General features: G+C 36.6%; 1 protein-coding gene across 1 annotated transcript; it reads right to left on the bottom strand.

Annotated features, from left to right (window-relative positions):
- Positions 1-649: 649 nt before the first annotated feature.
- Positions 650-17,724, bottom strand: MS4A13 (membrane spanning 4-domains A13). The gene is made up of 6 exons (XM_047070386.1): positions 17,671-17,724; positions 15,050-15,190; positions 11,754-11,810; positions 10,695-10,814; positions 6,409-6,504; positions 650-709 (listed from the first exon to the last, which is right to left on the bottom strand). The coding sequence occupies exons 1-6, from the start codon at positions 17,722-17,724 to the stop codon at positions 650-652; spliced, it is 528 nt and encodes a 175-aa protein (XP_046926342.1).
- Between the last annotated feature and the right edge of the window lie 352 nt (positions 17,725-18,076).

The raw sequence follows: 18,076 nt of genomic DNA, 5'->3' as shown, positions 1-18,076 counted from the left end.
CTATGAAAAAGCAGCCTGTTCACTTTGAAAAGCAATTGAACAGATGATCAAAGCAATGATGAGAAATAAGAAGCAAGGGAAATGAAAGGGAAAAAAGACAGCAGAGACTTTCAGGGCAGGAAGGAACTTTAATGAGGAGAGAAACAGTCAAAGAGGAACAATGAAGGGAGTATGAATCGGATAACTTTGGATTCATCCTTTGTTCAAGTAGAAGCTAGTTCTGGTAGAAGAAGTCATACTGAAATGTACTCTTTACTTGTATTTTAAAGTTTTCCTGAGAATTATGTAGTATCACTCACCAAGTCTTTATAGCCTGCCCTCTAGAGACAATCACAGATCTTTTTTATGGTCTCTTACAAAAGCTCTCTTAGGGAGAGGTGACAGCTTCAGAGGGTTGACAGGTTCAGAGTACTAGAAGATAATTTTTCCCTCATAATAACATATTTAAATAGGGAAAAGCTTTCTACTTGGAGCCTACAAAAATATGTGCAGAGAAATTTCTTGAATACCGAGAAGAAAAAATCCAACTTGTTTTGTATTTTCTTTTGCACAACACCTGTGGGCTTTGTAGCAGCTTTGTTATACAGAGATATCATTAGGGCCCACAGCAGGTATGAGCACCAGGAAAAATCTCACATTTTTAAGGTTCTTAAAAAGTACTCTCAAATTCCTCTGGGACAGCTGTGAGACTATCTTCATTATGACGACTCTGAAAAAAAAATAACCTCATGTAAATCATATCATGCTTCCTAATATCATACATCTAATAAAGACTTAGTTTTAAAAAAATATAAGCAGTACTGATGTTTATAGAGTAAAATGTCAAAGTTCCATTTGTCTTCTTTCTGTCCCATCTCTACTTCAACCCACTCTCTTAATTCCTACTAGACACTGGTAGATTTGGCAGACTTCCAGACTGTAACAACAACAAAATATTCTTCTTGAACATGAACAGATGCCAGCACCCCACAAGTTACCTTGTCACGATATTTCCCAATTTCTACCCATTTCTTCCTTCCCAAAGTCACTGTCATTTTGACTTTTAGGTAATTAATCATTTCTTCCTAGTTTTACTAGCTTGCATCCCTCCGTAAACATTACAGTTCAGGTTTAGTTTTGCCTGGTTTCAAACATCATACAAATGGAATCATAAAGCATGCATTCTTTGAGTCTGACTTTCCATACTTAACATTGTATAAATGAGAGTCATCATGTTGTTAAGGGTAGGTACAGTTCATTTTAATTACTATGTCGAATTTTGTTAGAGTAACATTCCTCAATATATTCACCACTCACCCATTTGCACTGTTTCCACCTTGGGACTATTATGAATTAATATTGGTATTTCCCTGAGAGTATACCTTAGTACATTGCCACACACATTTCTGTTGGGTACATACTAAGAACTAAAATTACTGATAGGGTATGTACACCTTAACTTTCCATAATAATGCCCCAAAAGTTTTCAAAGTCGTTGTAATATTTTATATTCTAAGTAGGAGTGAAAGATTTCTTTTACCCATAGTCATTATCATTAGTTAGAATTGTATTTTGAAATGTAATCATTCTGTTAGGAAATTAATATCTCAGTGCAGTTTTAGTTTAATCTTATTATTGAAACGGTTGGATTTATGTCTAATACCTTGCTATTTCTTTTCTATAGGTCTTGTGTCTTTTATGTTCCTCCCTTACCTATTAATACTTTCTATATATTATCTTAATTTTTTGTTGATATTATTTTCTTATAATTTTTCAGTGTTCTTACTCATTAGTCTAGGACTTCCAATGTGCATCTTAATTTACCCCAGTGTTTCAGATGAATGCTAATTTAATTCCAGTAAAATACAGAAACTTTGTTCTCGTATAGCTCTATTCCTTCCACCTTCCTTTGTGTTATTATTGTCATATTACACCTACATGTCATATAGTCAACAATACAGTGTTATAATTATTGATTTTGTAAACTTATTTCTTAAAATTTCAGAAAAAAAGGAGAAAATATGTATCTATAGAACAGGGATTGGCAAATTATGGCATATAGACCAAATTTGGCCCACTGCCTGTTTTGGAAAGTTTTACTGGAATAAAGCCATATCCATTCATTCATATATTGCCTATGGCTGCTTTAATGCTACAAGTTAGAGCTGAGTCATTGGGAATTAAGGTTGATAATCACATGACTTGAAAAAAAGATTATTTTCGATTGTCTGGGTGAGTTCAATGCAATTTACGCAATTGTCTTTTAAATCAGTTGAGAGAAGCGCAAAAGATATATTTATATTGTTTTTATAGTCATCTGTGTAATTACCTTTACCTGATGCTCTTTATTTCTTCAGGTGTTGAGTTCCATCTGATATTACCTTCTTTTAGACCAAAGAATTTCCTATAGTGTCTAAGGCAGTTCTCCTAGCCACACATTCTTTGTTCATCTGTGTATGTCTTTATTTCACCTTCATTTCTGAATGGATAGTTAAAGAATATAGAGTTCATGCTTGACTGTTTTTTCCTCCAACACTTTAATATGCCATCTCACTACCTTCAGGCCTCCATTGTTTCTATTTTTTAAAAAAAATTTTTAATGTTTATTTTTGACAGAGAGAGAGAGAGAGAGAGAGAGAGAGAGAGAGATGGAGTGTGAGTAGGGGAGGGGCAGAGAGAGGAGACACAGAATCAGAAGCAGGCTCCAGGCTCTGAGCTGTCAGCACAGAGCCCCATGTGGGGCTCGAACTCACAAACCGTGAAATCATGACCTGAGCTGAAAAGTCAGAAGCTTAACCCACTGAGCCACCCCAGCGCCCCAGGCCTCCATTGTTTCTGATGAGAAGTCAGCTGTTAACCTTATAGTGGTTCTATTGTATATGAAATCAATTTTTCTCTTGCTGCTTTTAAGATTTTCTCTCCTTTTAAAATAAGTTTGGTTCTCAGGTGTCTAGCAGTGAATCTCTTTGTGATTATTCTAAGTGGATATTATTAAGCTTCTTACATATATAGAATAATACTTTTCATCAAATTTAGGAAAATTTTGGCCATTATTTCTTCAAGATTTTTTCCTGTTCCTCCACTTTCTGGGATTCTCATTATGCATATGTTGGTGTACTAGATGGTGTCCCATAGATCTCTGGGGCTCTATTAAATTTTCTTATTATTTCCTGTTCTTCAGATTGGATGATCTATATTGTTCTATCATGTTTGCTGATTTTGTCTTCTGTCAGAGATCTGCTCTTCAGTCCTTCTAGTGAGTTTTTCATTTCAGTAACAGTGTATTTCTAAACTCCAGAATTTCCATTTGGTTCTTTTTAAAAATTAGTATCTCTTTCATTTATATCATTGTTTATTAAAAATTAATAGCTTTATATAAAGAACTGTACATACTTGATGCAATTATATGAATTTAGGTGCAATTAGATGAATTTAGACATACACAAACACCATGATACCATATGACCACAATCAAGGTAATAGACATTAAGGCTCTTATTTGATGAGTCATCATTTTTAATATTAATATGTTAATTAACATATTAGTCAACCTGTTTTTCTTTAGTTCTTTAAAGTATTTCTTTGTGAAGCCCATCATTTGTCATTCTCCTCTTCCCTAAGACTGTATCTATTGACTGCTTTTTTTTAAGGGTGTCACTATTTCCTGTTTTTTGCATGTCATATTTTTTTCTTTTTGTTGAAAAGTGAATATTTTACATAATATATTGTAGCTACTCTGGATTCTGAGTCCCCAAGAGTGGTTGTTATTGCTGCCCTTTGCGACTTGCCTGTATCAATTTTGTGGAGTCTGTGTCCCTTGCAGTATATGGCCTCTGATATATCAATCTACTTACTTTTTTCATTTATGTTTTTAATCTTAAGACTGGTTTAATGGGGTTCTTCCTTGGTCAGCATACGTGGTCAGCCAATCAGTGGTCAGAGGTGTGCTTAAACACCTTGTGATGTGCTGTACTGTGTCTCCCTAAAGTTTATATATTAAAATCCTAACTCCTAGTGCCCCAGAATGTGACTGTATTTGAAGACAGAGTCTTTAAAGTAGTAATAAAGTTATAGTAAAGTCATTAAGGTGGGCTTTACTCCAAATGACTGATGTCCTTATAAGAGGAGGGAAGACCATGTGAAGACCTAGGGAGAAGACAGACATTTAAAGCCAAAGAGAGAGGCCTCCGAAGAAACAAAACCCTGCCAACACCTCGATTCCAGAAATGTGAGAAATGAAATTCTAGTTGTTTTAGTCATCTAGTCTGTAATAGTTTGTTATGGTAGCCCTAGCGAAGTAATACATATTTTGAGCCAGTAATGTTTCCAGCCTTTGTCAATGAATCAATGTAGCTTAGGGGATGTATTCAAAGTTTAGGCTGTTTGTAAATCTGCGCCAGCTTTTAATTTGTGTTTGCAAGGTGTCTTATTCAGCCAGGGGTGAGCAGTTTACTAGGACCCTGTCCAGTGTCCTAATGCATGCATAGCCTAGCCCATGCACATTTATTATGTTCCAGGAAACAAGGATAAGTAGGATATTATCAAGGCCCACTTTGGCTCTCTTGCTCTCAGGATCTCCCCGTTAAGTTTCTGGCTGGTTGCCAGTCAATTCCTACCCGAACAAACATCATGAGCTCAGTTAGGCTGAGTGTTATATTGGCTTTCCTAGATTTTTGGCCACTGAGATGACTACTGTTTTAATAACACCCCTGGTCATTAAACTTTCTGTACTCTAACAGAGTAAAACCAAATAAAAACCAATCCTCACAGTCTGACCGACCCATGTAAACTTCTGCAAAAGGGAACCTGGGAGTGGAGGCTGGGAAGAATTGGAGCAGCCCCAAACTAAAATGTTTAAACTATTCTTAGTGAGATTTAGTGAATTTTCTTCAGTAAATGCTTCTCAATACTTTGTATGCTTTGGTAAATTTCCAGAATCTTTAAAAGATTGTTTATTGACAGTTTGTCCAGTTTTAGCATTTATTTTCAGGGAGCATTACTATATCCTCACTCAACCATTCTGGAAGCCCCACCCATCCCCTATGTTTAGAAAACTCTTTTTTCCATGTAGTCTCAGTTACTTCTGCACTTCAGTTAGTCCCTGCATGGAGGCCTTTTCTTACTATCCTATGTAAAAATAATCTTTGCTTTGTCTTTTTACTCCATTTCCTTTTACTCCGTAAGTTTTCCACTTCCTTAAATTATTTATATATATATATATGTATACATACATATATGTAGTATATATATAAACACTCAAAAATATAGTACTATAATATATATTATATATAAAATACGTAATATATAAAAGTATAGTATTAATCTAACATATATATAGTACTATAAATTAATATAAATATAATATGTATATAAAGATATGTATGTGTGTGTATATATATACATATTTGTACATGTTTGTGGGTGTATATATGTGTGTGTGTATGTTATTTGTTAATTGTCTTTCTCTTCCACTGAAATGGAAAGCTTTCTGATGGTAGGGATGTTGTCTTGTTAATCACTGCATTCTTTTTTTTTAATGTTTATTTATTTTTTGAGAGAGAGAGACAGAGTGTGAGTGGGGGAGGGGCAGAGAGAGAGAGGGAGACACAGAATCCGAAGCAGGCTCCAGGCTTCAAGCTGTCAGCATAGAGCCCCACGTGGGGCTCAAACTCACAAGCCACTTGAGCCAAAGTCAGCTTAACTGACTGAGCCACCCAAGTGCCCCTTAATGATTGCATTCTTAGTGCCTATTACAATGCCTAGTAAAGAGTAAGCCCTCCGTAAATATGAAAGAATGAATGAATGTAGGTACTTAGCTTTTTTAAGCTTGTGACAAAATAGTCATTCTCATAAATTTCTGTAGTACTGTGGATTCTGACAGCATTTTGGGATGTTATCAAACTTGTCACTACACTTCTAGAAATCAGCTACCTACAGAAATACTAGTCTTATATGCAAAGATCATTGTTTATAATTTTTAAAAAACTGGAAAAAAGATAAATATGCAGCCAGAAAAATGTTGAAATAGATACTAAGGAAAAGTATGATGCTACTAAAAGGCATTGTTTTGTTTTATCATGGAAAGATGTTTATGATAGTTGAGAAAAAAATGCATGTGAGAAGCAATATGAATAGGATCACACAGTTAGTAAAAAAGAAAACCGTATGTGTGGGTCTGCGTGTGTGTTTGCGTCTTTTTTGTGTGGATTTGGATGTGTGGGTATGATGAGGACAACAACAATTTACTCTAATTTTACTTGATAGTTTCAGGTATTACTTTGGTAACTTTATAAACAATAAGGAAAAACGTTAAAGGAAATAGTCACATATTCAATTTTCATGAGTTCTAACACATCGTATCATCTCTTTATAGAATGTGTGCTAGAAATCAACATCTCTTGACTTGCCGGAGACTACACGTACACTTACCAAACCAATACAGCCAAAGATTGCGTATGTTAATGCAACAGAAATCTCAAAGGAGTAAGAGAGCAGTAAAATACGTGAAACTTCCCTTCCAAGTTTCTGAAACCAGAAAATAGGGAGAAATCTTGCATTATTATCTTTAGTAAGTGCAAGTACATTCACAGAAAGAGCTCCTACCATGACAGTCAAAGAAAACAGGAAAAATAAGTAAGCTGCTTTCACCATCTGACTTCCCTAGTCATTTTCTACTCCTTTGCCTCTGGCTCCACTTTTCCTAGCCTTAATTCCCCCAGTTCACCATCTACAGCTTCCGTTTTTGATCTTCATCACTCAGCCTTCTAGTCTTGCTTCTTAGAACTCTTCATTCTTGTTATTCTCTTCATGACAAGGGGCTCTATCCAAACACTTCAGTCAATAAGATTTGATTCTTCTGTCTCCAGTGGTAAGATGCCTACTAAAAGATTTTATCAAGCAATCTTCATGTATTAAAACAACTATTGTTAATTACAGACCTACTTAAATGTATCTGTGTGGTGATAAAAATCTCACATAGAAATTTTTGGAACATGATGTGGAAGGATGGGTAAACACTCAAACACCAGCATCTCACTTGGAAGTATAAGGTGATTATGATTTTGCTGGGATAATAAAGCAGATCCCTTCTGTTGTTGTCAGAAAGATATTTTCTTTTTTTTTAAATATAAAATTTATTGTCAAATTGGTTTCCATACAACACCCAGTGCTCATCCCAACAGGTGCCCTCCTCAATACTCATCACCCGCCCTCCCCTCCCTCCCACTTCCCATCAACCGTCAGTTTATTCTCAGTTTTTAAGAGTCTCTTATGGTTTGCCTCCTTCCCTCTCTGTAAAGAAAGATATTTTCAACTACATATCAGGATGAATGATACTGGTCTTAATCCTGAAAATAAATGTAGTTTTTGTGCTGGCTGTAGAAAGACAAGAATGATATGCAGATGTGGAAAGAATAACATTACAATTTTCTCTCCTTCAGTTCTTTCTCTTCCTCCTTCTCCATTTTCATTCAGTTTATTTGATATCTTTTATGCAAGAAACTATTAGGTGGTAGGGAATAGAATGAAATGACCAAAAATTCTAGCTTTCTTAAGGTTTATATTCAAGTAGAAAAGACAGATAATGTAAGGTAACATATGATAAGGTTAAATATATCAAAAGGGATAAAAACCTTGCTCGGTAATTTTAGGGGACCAGAGGTTTACCCTAAGCCATTCATACCTAGGAAGGCTTCATAAAGAGGTAAGACATTGGAAATAAGAGTAGGACTGAGAAAAATGAAGGAGGGATGCAACATTCTAGGCAGCTTTAAATTTTCATTTACTAGTTTCAGTGTAACCTATCTTGTTCTGGAAAAAATGTAATAGCACACATTACAAGTGTGACAAAATAATTAAGAAATGGAGACATAAAATAGTAACGATAATAAAGCCAAAATACATATCACACGACCTATGGTTTGACAATGTGAACAAAAAATTGAATGCAAGAATGACTGTGTTTTGGGGCGCCTGGGTGGCTCAGTCAGTTAAGCATCCAACTTCGGCTCAGGTCATGATCTCACGGTTTGTGAGTTCAAGCCCTGCATTGGGCTATGTGCTGACAGCTCAGAGCCTGGAGCCTGCTTTGGATTCTGTCTCCTTCTCTCTCTGCCCCTCCCAACTGTGCTCTGTCTCTCTATGTCTCTCAAAAAGTAAATAAATGTAAAAAAAAAAAAAAAAAAAGTAAAAAAAAAAGAGTGACTTGTGTTTTAAGAAAACGATAAAGGGAATTTAACTCGGGTGTAGGGAGTGCATGATGTTAACAGGAGGATAAAGAAAAGACTATAGAGGGTTGGAAATGGCAAGTTACCTTATCAGAATTCTGATCTAATTCTGTTGGCAGAAACACAATTGTAGCATCTTAGCTCGGAAGTTCTGGTGACCTCTTAGCTGCCAAGATTGTAAAAAGTCATTTTGTCCACGCTCCTTAATTTATACATGTGAAGTGTTACTCTCAGACAAATTCTCCCGCTTTTTGCCAGAAAAGTTCAAACAGGCAAACAGCAGAGAGTGACTGGGTTCTTGACACATGATTTAAGCCTTTGAATCCCACATAAATCAGTGAGTGCCCTTTTCTTGCTTAAGTCAATTTGTATTGTATTTCCTGGCACTTACAACCAAGAGAGCCCTAATTAATAAAAATTAGAGTTAATAATAAATAGTACTTGGTAATTGGGAAGACAGTGGAGAGACAAGGGTACAGGATTACATCAAGGTTTTGAGCTCTGGAGGCTGAAATAAGGGAGTCTTGCAGTGCAGTACTTTTGAGGAGGCAAATATTTTCCATTTTATATCTGTTGAAATTCTGTTTGACACCAGAAGCATATCCATATGAGATATACAGGCATATTTGGAATTACAGGCCTGGAGTCTGGGAGACAAAGCAGTTTAACTAACAGGTATATGTTATCATTTGCTCCATTGACACATAAAAAAACTAAGGAACAGGGAAGTTAGGAAACTTGTCCGTAGGGTCACATACAACGAGTATTAAAGACAGTGTTTGAATAAAGTCAGTCTGGTTCTGGATTTATACTAGCAACCATTTTCCTATCTGAGAAGTATGTTTCAGGGGCATGCACTTTTTGGGATAGCTGAACCTACCTGGAAACACTGGTAACTTGATGAATTTGTGGGGTTAGCCAAGCAACTTGCTTATGTTAGAAAAGCTGGCATATGGAAAATACTGTAAAATGTTGGCTGCCTTAGTAAATGCAGGAGTAGAATTCTATAATGCCTCCAGGAAAAGATTGTGGGTCTAATATATAAGTTCATTTCATGTAATTAATCATAGCAAACAAAACTGAAACGTGTGCATTTGGGAGACTGAAATTGATCATTAATACTGAGTTCAGGTCAGCACTGATGGTCCCTTTATAATACAGTGCAGGTAGAGAGCGCGATGGGGGGAGTAGGAAGTTCATCCCTCATCTACAATGACTCTTCTCATTAGAATTATTTTTGAACTAAAACTTTCAAATTGTTATTTTTTGTTCTGTTGTTCAAAAATAAAGAGGAGGGGCATCTGGGTGGCTCAGTCAGTTAAGCATCTGACTTTGGCTCAGGTTAAGATTTCACGGTCCTTGAGTTGGAGCCCTGTGTTGGGCTCTGTGCTGACAGCTCAGAGCCTGAAGCCTGCTTCAGATTGTGTACCTCCCTCTCTCTCTGCCCCTCCTCTGCTTGTGCTCGGTCTCTCTCTTTCAAAAATAAACAAACATTGAAAACAAAATTGAAGAAAAAGAAAGTAAGGAGGAGCCCCACTCTAGTATGTTCTCATTTGAAATGGAAGATTTTTATTTATAAGTATCGCTGAAGTCTTTTGCAGCACTAATATTCTGGGATTCTGAATTTAAAGCCAACACAATTGAAACAGATTGTGATATCAGTGAAGATACTCATATTTAATAGAAGATGTTACTATCTTACAAAGAAATGCAGTTATTTCTCTAGTACAAGGTATACGATTGGTTATTCGATTAAATGGAAGCAAGACAGATTCATGTACATTTAGCATTTGAGGACACAAGGCAAATTGATGAGAGACACAAAAATAGGCTGCACATGAAAAGCTCTGTGCTAAACCAGAAATTATTAGGTGTCAACAATTCCAACTATAAGCATTGGTAAGCAGAATTCTTTTGTTGATTTTGGGAATCGTTTTAAGGTCTAGGATTATACTTTTCTTTCATTAAGAGAATCATCAGTGACCCTACGCCTAATGCATATACACTTATCACTGAAGCCTTCACATTATTTACTTGCTTTGTTTTAATTGGGCATGTCAGGAATTCAAACATTCTAGTAATATTTACCAAAAAATCATGTCAGAATTATTTTTGAATTAAAATTTTCAATCAAGGGGCGCCCGGTGGCTCGGTCAGTTAAGCACCCGATTCTTGATTTTGCCTCAGGTCATGATCTCATGGTACAGGAGACTGAGCCCTGCGTTGGGCTCTGCGCTGACAGTGTGGAACCTGCTTGATATTGTCCCCCCTGCCATTCCGTCCCTCCCTTGCTCATGCGGGTGCACATTTACTCTCTCTCTAAGTAAATAAACATAAAAAAACCCAAAATAACTTTCAATCGAGACCTTATTACTTAAATAAAAGAATTTCCTGAAGACTAGTAAAAGCTTTGTTTTACCTCCAAAGGCTTTAAAACCTTGGAAGAGAACTGTTTTAAATTAAGATGTTCCTAAGGAATTGGCCACTTACCGCTTGTCCATAATTCCTATATGACACCGAATTAAAAGAAGACAACTCAATTATTGTTAGAACTGATGCAATAACTGAAGTAATTATGCATGAGATGTTCATGATCAAAGCAAATGTAATCTGTAAAGAAGATACATGGAAAGTTTGTTATATTCAAAATAAACACTTTGGTTGTTTGTACTGCTGAAAAAAAATCATCTAGTCAAAATGCTGATCTAGTTTCTGAAGTTTCAGAGGTGTTAGTATGCTTGCCATTAGAGTAAAGTATTTTTCTGGTTTACACGATACCCAGTTAATCTGGAGGGAACAGTGAAATATCACACCAATAAGCATCAGTCTTCCATTGGGGCTTAAAAATGTTGTATTTTACAATATTCTGGGTCATATGAAAGAAAGATTAAGATAGGGTTTGAACAAAAGGAGTTCCACTGCAAAGAGGGAAAAGAAAAAAAAAGATGGAAAATGACTGCTTGTAGAAATAAGTCAAATAAGAGTCAATGATTTTTAACCCAGGATTTTCATTCTCTAGGGAGATCCATCAGTATCTTTGGATGTAAGATTTTATCTGTAAAACTGTGAGATCAGACTCATTGATTTCTAAGGTATCTTTGAGCTCTAAGATTCTGAGAGTTTTTTTTCTTCCCACTATCTTACCTGTACCATAGGTGGATCCTCTGGACAGATCCTCTATCTTATTACAAGATCCAATACTATCCCCAAACTAGATAGACAGTTTGGAAAATAAAGTTTTACAGTAGTAGTATGTCTATACATAAAGGCATTATTAGGTCCTATTAAATTTTTTCTACTAGTAAAGTTCATACAACGTTAAAATAAGATAGACTACTAAACCAAAAACGCCCTATCTTTAAATTTAGAAACCTTTGCATAATGATACTGACCACTATAGAATGTCTACATTAAATTATGTGTTCCTAGATTTTCACTTGATTCTTTATTTTACAAGCATGGTAGATTCCTTCATTGTTTAGATACTCACTAAAACCTTGTAGTTTTGTGACAAGTGATTTCTAGGATACCCTAAGCATCTCCACTTACCACGCCTGGAGTTGGATGCTTTGCTACTCTTATTATGGAGACTCCTGCAATGATAAACTGGATATAAAAACATATTTATAAATACTCATTGATGATGCTCATCAACTTAAAACATATTTTTAACAACTCCTCTTCTAAGTCAATTAATTTTTAGACTACCAAGAATTATAAAATATAAAGAGGTTTCAGTAGAAGGGATCAGGACAAGTTTCCATCATATAGTCATGAACTGAAACGTTATAGCAGGGTCACTGATCACAGAAACTTATGGGGAACAGTGGGCAGAATTCAGGTTGTGGGTTATGCCAAAGATGATTTCAAGAGTCCCGAGTCAGGGACCAAGTTTGCTTATATCTGCACAGACTTTCTGAACTCACTTGATTATTATTTCGAATGCTATCCTTCCTAATAAATTGAAGCCACTGATTGTAATTACTGTGCATATATCCAGATGTGGAAAAAGTGGTTCATGAGTCTATTCCAAATTGTTTGTACAAAACATACCTCTTGAGACTGTAGTCATTATTAAGGTAACAACTACATTTCATGTTTTCGCCTTTTTTTTTTTTAAGAGTTTCCATTATTTCATACCAGGTTACTTTGTCTATTTCCCAGAAGTGCAAAGCTATGCCATATTGTTTGAAGGTGAGCTGTACAATTCCCTTGATATATTCCTTTTGTCTTATCTGTTTTAGGCATTTTCACAAAGATCTAAGTCAAAGAATAATTTGTGGGAACACAGCATTCATGCTATCCCGTTTACAGGAAGGCCAAACCTTGAAGCTTACTAACTCCTAATTATCTTTAAGGATAACTTAAATCTGCACACTCAGCACTTCATTCTGTAACATTCTGTAAGCTGAGATTTCTAAGAAGTACACAGTGAAAGGAAGAACTAATATAAAGTTGAATTTTAAACTAGAGTGCTCTCTAGCTAATTACCAAACCATGTGCTTCACAAAATACCTTTCAAAGTTTATGACCTCAGTGAGAAGTTTTGCGTTTAATTAAATTTGATTGAAGTTTTAGATAATTTATTCTAGGAGCTACACATGCTATTTTTGTAACATGTATGATTAAACGCTGAGGGCCATGAATCATTTATCTGGATTTTGACTGCAAATTCACTATTCTACTGATCTGTAAAGCAATGCATTGACACTTGTGAACCAACATATAAAGGCAGGGGATCTCCTAGAGGCCACAACTTTCTCTATAGCCCTCTCAAGTGGTGGTCATTTTCTCTTACAGCCCTGATACCATTGGTTCTAGGCATAAGATAAGTGGTCTCCTTGCTCCTCATTTTTACTTTCAACTCTCTCTCTCGTCAAATATTGTCAGATTCTACCACCCACTATCTGTCCTGGTTGAAGTCATCTATTGATGACTTGGTCACTCCTCTTGGTGATTTTAATTCTTGTCTCACTCTCTCACACCTCTTACATCTTGGTAATTATCCTTCTAACACCCTGGGCTTGTGGTTCTTTGACTTTCTCTTCAGTCCAGACCTCCGACCCCATCCTATCTCAGTCACTCACTCCCATATTCATTCTCTTGTGCTTGTTTCTACCAATAAGTGTAACATCTTTCAAATCTCAATTTAAAGTATCCCACTAGGACCACCAGCTTCTATCTCTATACCTCATGCCTGTAGTATCACAACTCTAACAGTCCTTTGGATTGGATTTATAATCGAGACCCTCACCTCTCTGTTATATTCTCTCCTTTGCCAGTTTAAACTCCATGGTCAACACTACATTCACTTACATACACTTTCAACTCCTTTTCACAGTTCTTGTTTGATCACAGATCATGGTTAAATCCAAATCCTGATTAAATGCAGTTCTCCTTCCTACTGAATGCCTGCACCCATGTGGCCAAACATGATCTAAGACACACAACCATCTTGACCCATCTCACTACACACAAATCATGTTCCTAAAGCTTAAGTGAGCTCTTAATGCTTAGCGAAAGGCAAACTACTTTTCCACAATGCATGCACTCTCTTTTTCTGGATGACTATTTCATATCCTTTCTTCAAACAACCAGTCCATTATCCCATTCTCATTCTCAGCTCATGATCTGACTTCCTGATTCACTGAGATATCTGAAGCCATTGGAAGAAAAGTTCCATAAGCTCCCAATGTCCCATCTACTTGCAAATCAAAATGTGTTCTTCCTGTTCCTCTACCTTTCCATCCCATTACCCACCTTGGCTCTGTTTACATTATAGATGGACAGTTCTTTGTTGTGGGAGCCATCCTATATGTTTGTGAGGCATTTAGTCATATCCTTGTCTTCTGCCTGCTAGAAGCTCACCCCAGGTGTGAAAACCAAAAATGTCTCTAGACATCACCAAATATTCTCTGAGGGGCAAAACCAGCTCTCATTGAGAACCACTGCTAGAGATGAACTGCCCATGGACCTAGCTTTTTTATGTATTAAAATTCATCATCTCTTGCCTACACCAGTACATGATTCTAATAATCCCAACCTGCTTCCATTTATTTCATATCCATTTTCTCTCTTCTGGTTCAGTCCCCTCGATAAAAGACATGATACTTCCAACTTACTGAAGCAAATAAGCAAACCCTCTCTTGACCCAAAGTTCCCCGGCTACTACCTCATTTCTCTACATACACTACATTACACCGAACTCCTTAAAGGAGTTGTATCTGCTGTCTCTAGTTCTCCTCCCGTTATTTCTTAAACCAACTCCAGTCAGGTTTTTGCCCCACCATTCAACTGAACCTACATGTCAAGTTTATTGCTGGCTTCCATATTGCTAAATCCAATGGTCAATTCTCAGCCCTATTTGGCAAAATAACAGATTTCAATATAGTTTATCTTTCCTTAATTGTTTACTTGGCTTTGAGGATGCTGTACTCTCCAAATTTTTTATTACTTTATGGCTGTCTAGAAACCACAGAGTACACACATTAGAAAATGTGAGTGTAGACTCACTGTGTGAAGAAGGACCCTAAATATGAAAACTAACCAGGCTAATGGCTATTATAATTCAGATTCTTTGTCTTCCACATATCTAAGGACAATCCAACCTGTGGTTGTCACAGTCTATTCCCTCCTGTATCCACATCTCTTATAATAGCACTGGTAAATTAAAGGGTCTCAAAAAATATCTGGTGAAAAAAGGAATTTGATTTTGAATAAGTTACCAACGTGGGATTTACTTACATAATTCTGAAAACTCTGTTTAGAAATTGTTCCCTATCTTCCACTAGTGGCACGAATAGTATTTACGGCATGATGAAATCATATAAATATATTCTACTCACGATGACTCCCCATAAAGGACATCCTGCTTTGTAAGTTATAGGTTCGTATGTGCCAAAGACTCCTCTAATTTGTCCCATATACAAAATCAGTAGGAAGTACCACATGAAAACATGAAATATGCCAATCATAATCTGGACAGCCTGTGAGAAGAGAATGGTAGTACTGAAACCATGCAATTTACAACATAATTCCAGTTAAGTGTTAACTATAAGACACGTTCAAGGTTTTTATGAAAGATAAAAGTAAAATAGCAATGCACTTACCATGTATTTTCTGGATTGGTTAGCTTCAAAAGAGAGCCCTAACTAGAAAAGTACTGAGGTTTACCAAATAGGAGTAAGCCATACTTGGAGCAGCAGAATGTTCAATGATAATTCTGGTCAATTCTCTCATAAAAAAGTTGACAGTCTGACTCTACTACTGGCTGTCTTCCCTACCTATCAAGTAATGGCAGGAGAGGAGAAAACTGAAGGCATTTGAGGAAAACTGTGGTTCTAATTGATTTGCATGCAGGAAGCCATGTGGCCAATATTTGCTTGTACATTAGTAATTTATTAAGGTTGAGTCACTTTTTGCATCCTTTATTTATCTTTTCCTTCAAGGCATACTTGTTGTGTATCTTGTTCACAAGCATGCTGGGGTGAGGCATGGTCCAACACAGAAATACAAAGAGGGGCACCTGGGTAGCCCAGTCAGTTGAGTGTCCGACTCTTGATTTCAGCTCAGGTCATGATCCCAGGGTCGTGGGATGGAGCCCTGTGTCAGGCACTATGCTAAGTGTGGTGCCTGCTTAAGATTCTCTCTCTCTCCCTCTGCCCCCTCCCCTCCCCATACTCTCTCCCTCTCTCTAAAACTAGGGATAAAAGAAAAAGAAAACAAGAAATACAAAGATTTCCAATGTAGACTTCCTTGTACGAGGTCTTCCTATTGGATAGGGGAGGGGTTGTGTAGGGGAGAATTATTACTCAACTTTAATTTGTAAGAAGATAATTATAATCCAAGTAAATAGGTGCCAGTAAATTTATTTCTCAATTTATATGTGGACTGGTATTTCATATATTGGATCACATTTTTAACTACTCTTTAAAAATTTCAGAGGGCACATTATTTTCACTTTAACATAAATTGTAATAGGACACTGCTTAGTGTTTTAATAGTTCCAGCTCTTGGTAAAGCAAGTAGTCTAAAAACACATAAATGCAATTGGCTAATATTAGAGATACACTTTAGAGACTTTTCTTTTATAGAAAGACCACTTTTGGGTAACAACCTTATGCACTTTTTACAGATTTAGAATTTAGGATTTCCTCTGCATCAAATTTGGAAGAATGGCATTATCTTCAGAGATTCTTTGGATTTGATTGGGAGAAAATCACAAAATCCTTGAGGGCCTGGACTTCAGTTATCTCCCCGTTGTCACCAGCCTCTAATACGGTGCCCGGCATAGAGCAGGCATCCAGTAAATACCTCTTGTAGAAGCACATCAGTATGAAGAACATTAATTCCACATGGCTTTCCAACTGTTAAGTGAGTGGGCTTGAAAAAGTGTCTCCTTGGCAGTTTTCCTGTATAATACTATGAAACATCCAAGTAGCCAAAGCTTGAAAGGGACTCTACAAGAAAGCAAGGTTGCTAGTGTGTGAAGGACAAGATGGGTTTTCTTATTTAAAAATGATTCTTAACCTAGAGTCAACAGATGGGATTCTAGGAGGTCACAGTCCCCTTCCCCCAACACAAAAATATGAGGGCCAAAGATTATTATATACACATGAATCTGGGGAGAAGATTTAGAACCTTCTTCCTATATACAAAGGGGTCTGCGACTACAAAGAGATTAATAACCTCTGCTGAACAGTCTGGTGGGAGACTTAGACAAGTGATCTACACAGCAGCCAAGTTCAAAGGAAAAGTTCACATCCAGTGGAGAAGTTCTTTCTCCTTCAGATATGAAAGGGCACGATCTTCCTAATTCCTTGGTGTTTATTAAGAGCTAGCTAAGCTCTCTGTTTATAACTTAAGAGACGAATTAGTAACCATCCTAGTGCATAGACTTCAATACAGTAATTGAAAGAGATCAGCAATGGATCTCTCTCTTAGTTAAAAAAAATACCATGTCTTTGATTTCTTTTTGGGATTTATTTATTACCCTGTGTATATTGGTTTAGTCAGTATGCTTATATCTAAGCACGTATTTCTTTATGAAGAGACAGAAGATAAGTCAAACTTTGTAGAAGGCAATTAGCATTAAAAAAACATTTTTTGGGTGAAGGGGAGTGGGAGATACAGGCTTCCAGTTTTGGAATGAATAAGTCACAGGAATAAAAGGAACAGCGCAAGGAATATAGTCTATATCGTAATAGCATTGTATGGTGACAGATGGTAGCTATACTTGTGTTGAACATAGCATAACATAGAGTCATGTTGAGTCACTACATTTTATACCTGAAACTGATGTAACATTGTGTGTCAACTAAAAAAAAAAAAACCCAAAAATCTTAAAAGCCCATTTTTTACTTTTTTATCTTAACCAAATATGCCCCTCTTCAGATGGAAGAACCATCCTCGCTCAACTGAAATAGTGCATGTTCCTGAATTTAATCAAGAGCGAAGTCTTACTTACCCCTAAAACAAGACCGTCTGCTGTAGAGAGTTTTGAACATACACATACAGCCATACTACCAGCATTTCCTCTGGATGATTATGCTTCGATATCTTTATTAGCAAACTTCTACAAAACGACACAAAACACATATACACGCTTTGCTTAAAAGAAAGTTTGATTCTTTCCCTACTGTTTCACAACCACCTCCCCAAACTCAGAAGCAATTGCTTTCTTCTTTCCCTGCCTTACTTTGTAAAGGTATCAGTTTGCATCTGCCTGTTCTGAATAACAGCCTCCGTAAGTGAAAGGTCTCTCTCTATGACTAAAAAGTATAGGGGCGCCTGGGTGGCGTAGTCGGTTAAGCGTCCGACTTCAGCCAGGTCACGATCTCGCGGTCCGCGGGTTCGAGCCCCGCGTCGGGCTC

This window comes from Lynx rufus, unplaced genomic scaffold (genome assembly GCF_022079265.1).
Source record: "Lynx rufus isolate CCGP_SWC_20201006 ecotype Redwood Valley unplaced genomic scaffold, mLynRuf1.p SCAF_9, whole genome shotgun sequence".
NCBI lineage: Eukaryota > Metazoa > Chordata > Mammalia > Carnivora > Felidae > Lynx > Lynx rufus.
This window is presented reverse-complemented; position numbering and strand designations above follow the sequence as displayed.

What these genes read in the sequence shown, in the direction of transcription:
- MS4A13 (XM_047070386.1), bottom strand. Translation starts at nt 17,724, where the DNA reads ATGGCTGTATGTGTATGTTCAAAACTCTCTACAGCAGACGGTCTTGTT. An exon ending in GTCCTTTATGGGGAGTCATC is followed by an intron (nt 11,811 to 15,049) that starts GTGAGTAGAATA and finishes TTTTATATCCAG; the next exon opens with TTTATCATTGCAGGAGTCTC. An exon ending in AGCATCCAACTCCAGGCGTG is followed by an intron (nt 10,815 to 11,753) that starts GTAAGTGGAGAT and finishes TCTTCTTTACAG; the next exon opens with ATTACATTTGCTTTGATCAT.